General features: G+C 34.5%; 1 protein-coding gene across 1 annotated transcript in view; it reads left to right on the top strand.

The window, feature by feature from the left end:
- The window catches only part of LOC111087509 (Down syndrome cell adhesion molecule-like protein Dscam2), a 39194-nt gene that overhangs the window by 25285 nt on the left and 3774 nt on the right, over positions 1 to 10135 (top strand). The window contains exons 5-7 of the mRNA XM_022394363.1: positions 4312 to 4456; positions 6463 to 6611; positions 9663 to 9791. Coding sequence (XP_022250071.1) covers positions 4312 to 4456; positions 6463 to 6611; positions 9663 to 9791 — 423 coding nt within the window. The remainder of the gene's footprint in view (positions 1 to 4311; positions 4457 to 6462; positions 6612 to 9662; positions 9792 to 10135) is intronic.

A 10135-nucleotide genomic window follows, 5' to 3' on the forward strand; every position in this document is an offset into this window, starting at 1 on the left:
TGTGGGTACATGTCGTTGGTCTACTGGATATTGTTGATATCACTGCAGACGAGATGTTTTGTACCTTGATGTGGGTACATGTCGTTGGTCTACTGGATATTGTTGATATCACCGCAGACGAGATGTTTTATACCTTGATGTGGGTACATGTCGTTGACCTACTGGATATTGTTGATATCACCGCAGACGAGATGTTTTGTACCTTGATGTGGGTACATGTCGTTGGTCTACTGGATATTGTTGATATCACCGCAGACGAGATGTTTTGTACCTTGATGTGGGTACATGTCGTTGGTCTAGTGGATGTTGTTGATATCATTGCAGACGAGAAGTTTTGTACCTTGATGTGGGTGGACTGCAGTTCAATGGGGATTTATTAACACAATCCGGCCTAATTAAGTCTGTTCTTAACTATCTGTACAGTGGCACAGCATCCTTTTGTGAGCACAAATATCTGATTCAGTCTTGGAGCAAGTACTTATGATTGCATTTGGTCATTACAGACAGATAACCTTTGTTTACTTACGTTTTGGACGATACTGTTGCTTTTCCACGTGTCCAAGCAATTGTACTATTTGCTTAGAAGCGGTTCTATATCCTTCCAACAACAATATGAAAAAATGTAGCCAATTCAAAACAGGATGCTGTGTTTAGCGGACTTCCATTCATCTTTTTCCATTCATCTAAACAAGTACAACAGCCAAATGTCTCTTTGAGGTTTGACCAAATTTCATGAACGGTTAGAGTATTTTAGACTCTTTATTCACTTCAGTGTACAATTAAGATGAAGATGCGTAGAAGCATTATATACAAAATGTACTTATCTCATTTTACTTCTCGAAATTGTATAACAAGATTCAATTCAGACAATATGAAGATGCAATAAGCAGAAAAGAACACGTGAGGTTGGCTCTATCCAAAACATCTCACCAGAAAGCCCGTTCTCGTCTCATATCCTTTTGGTAGCTGGACACTTTAGGAAGGATGTTAGGAAGACTTTCGAAAGAGTACATGAACGAATATTATAGTAGTGGTAGCGTGGACAACGAAAACATGATGATACTTTCATTTAGTGATTTACTTTTTGTTTTACGTTTTGAAATCTGTTTGATGTTATTAATGTGGGATACCTTTCGTAACTGTAGCTTAAAAGTTAGGGTGTTAAACATTTTGCTATAGCGTTTAGGTAGAATTTTCTCGAAAGTAAGAATTACTTTAATTTGATTGCGAATGTGATGGAAATTCTAGAACAATATTTTGAAACAATCAAAGAAGGATTAATCAGGGCTTTGTATATCTTAGGATTATAGACATGTCAACGTAGGGGTGAGAAACGTATCTGATGAGTTAAAGTGAACCAATAATTGTGTTCAAGTATTGTTCAATCTTAATATCACTGTTGTAGTCAGATATTGTTCAGTGTGTCGAGCTCAAGCCAGTAGTAAACAAGTTACACAGAAGAATGGGACTACAAGTACGTGAATTTTGATTACTTTAGGGTTTATATTCTGGAATACGTTTAGTGGGTTGTTCTGTCGAATTTTGTCATAGTTAATTATTTTTATTTCTCTACTAAATTCTTAGTTTCTTAGTCAATTATATATATCAAGTTGAAGGATTGTTATGTAACTACAGATAGATATTTTACAAGAAACATATAAATGTTTATGAATACCTGTCTGTTTGAATTTCACATTCAGAAGTTTTTATCTTCTAGTGTTTGTCAGTGAAGGTATTTTTAGATCGTGATGCTACTCTCTCAAACTAAATTGCTAGAAATTTTCATCATTTTGAAACTTACATTTAAAGCAAGTTTTGACCCCTGTTATAAGAGGTGAAAGCTCACAAAAAATGAAAGAATGAAAGTTCTAAATTGCGAAGTTGTAGTATTGCATGTAATCAATGATATTATTTGATAATGTAATGTACGCTATGTGAAAACCGCTGAAAAAGTTATTATGTTCGAAAGGTAAAGCTGTCTCTCGTTTCAACTGCTCAAGGAATATTAAATTCCAGGTGTCTAGTCATGCAGGATAAGCTTATTATGTCATTCGGGTAGGGACCAAGTTTTTAAAATCTCGTTTATACATACTTCTGTGCTTTCATAAGGAAATACGGCCTGGCTTACCTCACAAGTTAAACTATATATAATTATACTTGTGCATCCAATAGATGTTTAGACAAACGTATAATTAAATCAGTAATTTGTATTGATTCATTTAAACAACTCAAAGGACTATTTTTTCTCATTTACAACCTTACGTTTAAAGACTCTGAGAGTGCTGTCTGTTGTTCACTATAAACTAGACATATAAAGACCTTGGGGTTTTTAACTGATCTTATTTATAAAAAATGCTATGTTCTTCTTTGCTGTAAAGTTTTAAAGATACAATAGTGCTATAAGTATTCTTTTTGTCTTTTTGCCCTTTAAATTGCACAACACTAATATATTTGACAGTTCCTTTACTGTGATTTCTGTTGTTAGACAGTTTCAGCTGTGACAGTTCCTTTAGTATGGTTTATATTGTTAGACAGGTTCAGCTGTGACAGTTCCTTTACCGTGGTTTATATTGTTAGACAGTTTCAGCTGTGACAGTTCTTTACCGATGGTTTATATTGTTAGACAGGCTCAGCTGTGACAGTTCCTTTAGTATGGTTTATACTGAACCTGTCTAACAAGGAACTGTCACAGTATAAACCATACTAAACTGAACCTGTCTAACAACTGTGACAGTTCCTTTAGGATGGTTTATATTATTAGACAGGTTCAGCTATGACAGTTCCTTTAGGATGGTTTATATTATTAGACAGGTTCAGCTATGACAGTTCCTTCTCTGTGTTTTAAACTTGAAACATTAAATGACGTAACTGGCCCTTTTATGGATTTTAAAGTCAAACATTAAGAGACATGACATTCTTTTTTAACTTTAAACTGTCAAACATTAAAAGACTCGATAATTTTTTTCTCGGTGCTTGAAACTGTGAAACATTAAATGTTCTGACACTTCCTTTTCTGTACTTTAAACTCTCAAGTTCTGAAATTGTCAAGTACTAAAATATGTGAGGGATCGATATGTTTACACATATTGTGGAACATACAAAGCTGTGAAATTCTTATAATTGTAATTTAGTGTATCATATGCCGAACTTTTAGTTATCTGAATATGCCTGACTTGCCATCTAGGTATGTCATTTAATTAGTTATGTGTATATATTTGAAGAATAGTGAGTTAAATGAGTAACTTCTTGTTTTTTAACAGCTGGTTTGTATACTGTTCACTACAAGCTTTACGAGTATGTTGAATAGCGGCTTAAACATTTTTATTTAATAGTAAAAAAGTTCGTATACTTTATAAATTATTCACACCCAAAAATCATATTTTTTTGTTACAGAAAACGGGTATTTAATACAGTGTTCTACCAGTTTCGCAACTTTGTTGATTAGTGATTTTCACGTATTTTTAACTTGATGCAACTTTGTTGTTTCGTGCTTCATATGGTTTATAGCCATTGTTGTAGATTTGTTATAGGTTTATACATGCGCTTAATAATTGTTTTCTTGTAATTTTGTAATTTACTAATAGACTTATTTGTTATTTCGAATGCTTACAAACACGACGTTTGACGACTTGCTTGTGTAATTCAATGCCAGGTTCAAAGGGATAGCCCGCAGTGGCACAGCGGTATGTCTGCTGATTAATTCCGCTATAAACCGGGTTGCGATAACCCATGGTGGGCAGAGCACAGACAACTTTTTGTGCAGCTTTGTGCTTAATAACAAACAACAACATATCAAAGGGATATTGCTTGGGGGTTTAAATTTATGGTATACTATTTTACTAGTTTACATTTTGTTTAAGAATTTAAATATATAGTTGACTACCAGGATATTTTGTGAGACCATAAACGTGTGGTTTACTAGCAGGTTCACAGAGGTTTAAATGTGCAGTTGTGTAAAGTTAACATAAGTGGTTTACTTCTGTGTTTACAAACACGTCGTTAGAGAAATGATATTGAAATAAAATGTGATTTCTGATAATCAAACCTTATTAGGAATGTAAGAATAAGAAGTATAGCTCTGGTTCTCAGGAGTAGGTATTTAAGGAATGCGCAGTATTGTAATGAGAACAACGCTTTTGCAGTACACTATTCTTATATTGCTACAGCATTAATACTAATTTAAAGTAATTATTAGTGTCTTGTATTTTACATAATATTTCTTATCAGATAACAAAAATAAAATTATTAGTAAAATTTATTTACAGAAGAATTACTGTTGACTTTGTATTCTACGTAAACATTTTCTTCCAGTTCCTCCAGCCATTCAGCCTATTCCGTCAGTTGTTACAGTAACAAGAGAAGAATCGATCAGACTGATGTGTAATGTTACTGGAGATCGCCCTTTGATTGTATCCTGGAAGAAAGATGGAATAAGTCTGGGTTCTTCTTCTCATAGGTAAGTATTTCTGATGCAGTAGAAAGACGACATAAGTCTAGCTTTCAACCGTAACTGAGAGTATATGTGGAAAAAAACCTGTATCTTTAAGAAAGATAATATTATTTCTGGCTTCTCTCCTTCTGTAACAAAAAGGAATGATGAAATAAGTTTGGGCCATTTTTTTTTTTATAGAAAGTGAAATTAGCGTCGGTCTTCCTCTTAACAAATGCACATTTGTGAGCTATAAAAGATAAAAATATTAAATGGTTTAGTTTCTCCTTGTAACATATGAAGATTTTCAGGTGTACATAGAATGATTTATAGGATTTGATTTTCCTTACTTTATATTTAGTTTTGAAATGAATATGGACTATAATTGTGGCTTCTTAACACGCTAATTGCTGGAACATAAGAAGGGCTAGAATTTGGTTATCATATTATTAGATATGAGATCTGCTACTGATATCTTCTTATGAACTTCAAAAACTGAACAAAATGGATGTTTCTGGTTAACTACGATTTTATATGAAGTATTAACTAACATTACGTTTTCTTAATAAGTCGTTTTCTTACTAATAAGGCAGTGCTTGTGGTAAAGACCAAACTAGGACGTTTTCGTAGTCAAAAAATATACAACAAAATATGAACTGGAAATGAACTTACTAAATCGAATTAGTATGTGCGATTTCAAAAAAAGATGAACTAGAGACAAACTTATTTGAACAAATTAATATGATGTATTTGATGTCAAAACTAACTAAAGCTGGAACAGTATTTGTTCAACTACATTAGTATATGCATGATGAGTTAGAAGAAAGTTTTATTATAATTAAAACATCATAGTATATCGGAAGTTAATATTAATTCAGTATAACTAGCCTAGAATGTAACGGAAAGATATTTTTAAAGTCATACCAGGTGGTGAGTATACGTAATCTTGGAGAACAATGAATATTTTACTGGAAAGTGAGAATATGGTTATGATTGATAGATTGATTTTCAAGCAAACCTACACAAAGACTATCTGCACTAGCCGTTCTAGCATTAAAAATTTTAGAGAGAAGGCTGTTAGTCATCACTACCTACCGCCAACTCTTGGGCTACCTTTTTTTACCAACGAACAGTGGGATTGACCGTCACATTATAAGCCCCCACGGCGAGCATGTTTGGTGGGACGGGGATTCGAACCCGCAGATTGCGAGACGAGCGCCCTAACCACCTGGCCATGCCAGGCCTGAAGATATATATTATTACTGTAAATATGTACTAAGTTTTGAGTATAACTAAAAAGTTTGTATTATAGCCAAACTATTATTCTATTTGATCAGCAGAACTGGTGTACCAAAATGTATATTTAAATTAAAACATCAGCGAAATAGTGACACGAATCACCATACTATCTCTTGGTGAATACTGCTTCGTAGAAATACATAGGTAAACTAAAACATCTTTTCAATTAAAGAATAGAATTTGTTTGTTTGTTTTTAAATTTTGCGCAAAGCTACACGAGGGCTATCTGCGCTAGCCGTCCCTAATTATCAGTGTAAGACTAGAGGGAAGGCAGCTAGTCATCACCACCCACCGCCAACTCTTGGAATACTCTTTTGCCAACGAATAGTGGGATTGACCGTCACATTATAACGCCCCCACGGCTGAAAGGGCGAGCATGTTCAGTGTGACGGGGATTCGAACCCGCGACCCTCAGATTGCGAATCGAGTGCCCTAACCACCTGGCTAACGTAGTCTATAAACTGTGATATTGTGCTAACACAAGAATAAATGAAACTTTAATAAAATACAAAAAGAAACATTTTTATTCATTTGACTGAAACCATTTTCGGAATTTCTATTCTCAGTGTTTTTTTTTTTTGGCCGATCATGATTTGTAAAATGACATTTTTGAGCGATTTGCCTGAAACTATGGTGGTCTGACAGTTTTCTTTAGGAAGTTTATTCGTTTAATAATTTTAGTCGCTTGAAGTTTTTTTTTTTTCTTTTTAGTACTTTACTTTTAATTCCCACAGAGTACAAATATCCGAGTTGTCGACAGTAGGTGGCGTACTTCTTGAACTGTCACTGGAAGAAAGCACTAGAACTGACAGCGGTGTGTATACATGCATTGCTACTAATAATTACGGTGAAAGATCCATAAGGACTGTTGTCAACGTCCAAGGTAAAACAAAACATTAACTTTGCTATTTTAGAATTTTGTTTTTTGGGGAGTAAAACTATAAATTTAAAAGTATTGAAATGGAATTATCAAACGCTATTTGTTACAGCTTTATTATTGATACTCACCATCAAAGTTAAATCGATTTTAACTCTTTAGAACTAAATGTTGTATTGAAATAAAACTAAATAATGTGTAACATTTATAATATAATGAAATCACACGTTAACTAGGTGAAAATTCAACAGAACATTTTAAATAATTTTTTATGTGGTGAAGTAGGAACAATCTTCGCAGCATCCAATAACTACTGTGACTAATACGGTTACTTCCAAAAAATACTGTGACTAATACGGTTACTTCCAAAAAATACTGTGATTAATACGGTTACTTCCAATAACTACTGTGACTAATACGGTTACTCCCAATAACTACTGTGACTAATACGGGCCTTCCAGTGGGACAACAGTATGTCTGCGTACTTGCAACGCTAGAAACCGGGTTTCGATACCCGTGGTGGGCAGAACACAGATAGCCCATTGTGTAGCTTTGTGTATAAATTCAAAACAAACAAACAAAACTAATACGGTTACTTCCAATAACTACTGTGACTAATATGGTTACTTCCAATAACTACTGTGACTAATACTATTACTGCTAATAACTACTGTGATTAATACGATTACTTCCAATAACTACTGTGATTAATACGATTACTTCCAATAACTACTGTGACCAGTAAGGATACTTCCAATAACTACTGTGACCAGTAAGGGTACTTCCAATAACAACTGTGACCAGTAAGGGTACTTCCAATAACTACTGTGACCAGTAAGGCTACTTCCAATAACTACTGTGACCAGTAAGGGTACTTCCAATAACAACTGTGACCAGTAGGGGTACTTCCAATAACTACTGTGACCAGTAAGGGTACTTCCAATAACAACTGTGACAAGTAAGGGTACTTCCAATAACTACTGTGACCAGTAAGGATACTTCCAATAACTACTGTGACCAGTAAGGATACTTCCAATAACAACTGTGACCAGTAAGGGTACTTCCAATAACTACTGTGACCAGTTAGGTTACTTCCAATAACAACTGTGACCAGTAAGGGTACTTCCAATAACTACTGTGACCAGTAAGGATACTTCCAATAACAACTGTGACCAGTAAGGGTACTTCCAATAACTACTGTGACCAGTTAGGTTACTTCCAATAACTACTGTGACCAGTATGGGTACTTCCAATAACAACTGTGACCAGTAAGGGTACTTCCAATAACAACTGTTACCAGTAAGGGTACTTCCAATAACTACTGTGACCAGTAAGGATACTTCCAATAACTACTGTGACCAGTAAGGGTACTTCCAATAACTACTGTGACCAGTAAGGGTACTTCCAATAACAACTGTGACCAGTAAGGGTACTTCCAATAACTACTGTGACCAGTAAGGATACTTCCAATAACTACTGTGACCAGTAAGGGTACTTCCAATAACTACAGTGACCAGTAAGGGTACTTCCAATAACAACTGTGACCAGTACCGTTATCACCCTTATTTACTTAGCTTTCGACTTGTGTAAAATCTCAGTTTCGATTTTGATCTTGTAAGTAACTTTAAACATACCATTAATTTCTCCTGTTCTATGCGATACGAAAATAGGGGATTATTATGTTATATATTGTATAGAGACACTTCGAGCATAAATGTAATAAAAATTGAAAGAAGTTCGTGGTTACTATAAAATATCGCTTTTTGTTTGAATTACATGGATTAAGTATTCTTGCAGTGTCAGCACTATTTCTGTAACACATTGGGTCGCTTCAGCCAAACAGTTTTGTAGAAAACCTCCCAGACATTTATCAAATGGATTTTTTTTCACAAGATGTTTAGCAACACACATATTCATTATCAAAGTAGGACTATTCTTCACTATCAGAGAAGGTCATTTGGCGTCTATCGAAGTATGACTATTGTTATTGAAGGATAAGTATTGTTCGCTATCCAAGTAGGACTATTGTTATCGAAGTATGACTATTGTTATTGAAGGATAAGTATTGTTCGCTATCCAAGTAGGACTATTGTTATCGAAGTATGACTATTGTTATTGAAGGATAAGTATTGTTCGCTACCGAAGCAGGACTGCTGTTCACTATTAGCGACTGTTTGATAGTGCGCTTTCTCTTTAGAAGCTTATATATTTCATAGCCCATTCCGAGGACATAGTCTGGCAATAACAATGATTAATAAACGATGAAGTGAAAAAAAGACACAATACTTATTGGAAGAAAGTATTTACATTCCACAACGGAACCAGAAACACTAGCACAAAAGAGCGTTTAAGATAGAACAACAATATAAGCCAAACACAGCAACGCCCTCTTCCGCAAGGTGAAGCTTATAGCTACGAATAAGAATCTTCAGACCTGAAATCTATCACGATAATCTGGACACATGTCTTGTTTTTAACGTTAAGTTTCATGTATAGGATGATTGAAGGAACTGGAATATGAACTCATTCAACCAAATACCTATCAAGTCCTCTGACGTATTTGGTAATCTTACAAATGGTCTTCAAACTGACGTTCACTCACAGTGCCCGTCTTTAAAACATTTATCAAGATGTGTGACCTAAGATAGACGCCATCATCCTTTGCAGAAGCTTACTGCGTTAGAAATTGTAGGGTTAGATGATATTCATCAGACTGAGTACGATCGAGGGAGTATTTGTAAGGATTACATGGAACTTCATTCTTATAAATTGCAATTAACTCTTAGTATAAGCAAAAACATTATAAGCACAATCTTAATGGAATATATAATTATCTATATACATTACATACATAAAGAAGCGTATTTGCACTTTATTTGAATTTTTCAAAATTAAAGAATGAAATACTTCAGTAGTATTAAATATAGCTATTACCAGTTCGTAATATACGTGTTATCGTCAAATGTTACAATACGCATGCGTGTTTTTTTTGTTTTTTTCATGTTTACAGTTAGTATCGTAAAGTGGATAGCTAATATAAAATATTTCGTAAAACAGAACCCCCCGGGCCTCCCGAGAATCTAAATGCTATAAATGTGTGGAGCAGAACAATTCGTGTCACCTGGTCTCCCTCATACTCAGGAAGAAGTCCAGTTATTAGATACATCTTGCAGTATTGGAAAGAAGGTAGGTTCTATTCACAGCAGAAGGTATAAATGTAAGTTTTATTCACTCAAGCTAAAAGTATAATGTAAGTTATATCGAATCAAAAACACCTTAGGTGTGAAAGAAAGATGCGGACAAAAAAGGATTGTGCGTGCAACTTCATTAGCTCAACTTGGGGCATGATGGTGAATAAAACAAAAAACGCGGCCTAGCTAACTAATGAATAAATATTTGCTGTAAAATTCTTATCAGTGCTATAAGTGTAGCTACCAGTTTGGCCGCCAACTTTGATTTCGTTCCTTTAAGTTGCACGCTCAATCCTTTTTTGGCCGCACTTTTTTAACACTTAAGGTGTTTTTGATTAG

This window comes from Limulus polyphemus, unplaced genomic scaffold (genome assembly GCF_000517525.1).
Source record: "Limulus polyphemus unplaced genomic scaffold, Limulus_polyphemus-2.1.2 Scaffold2239, whole genome shotgun sequence".
Lineage (NCBI taxonomy): Eukaryota > Metazoa > Arthropoda > Merostomata > Xiphosura > Limulidae > Limulus > Limulus polyphemus.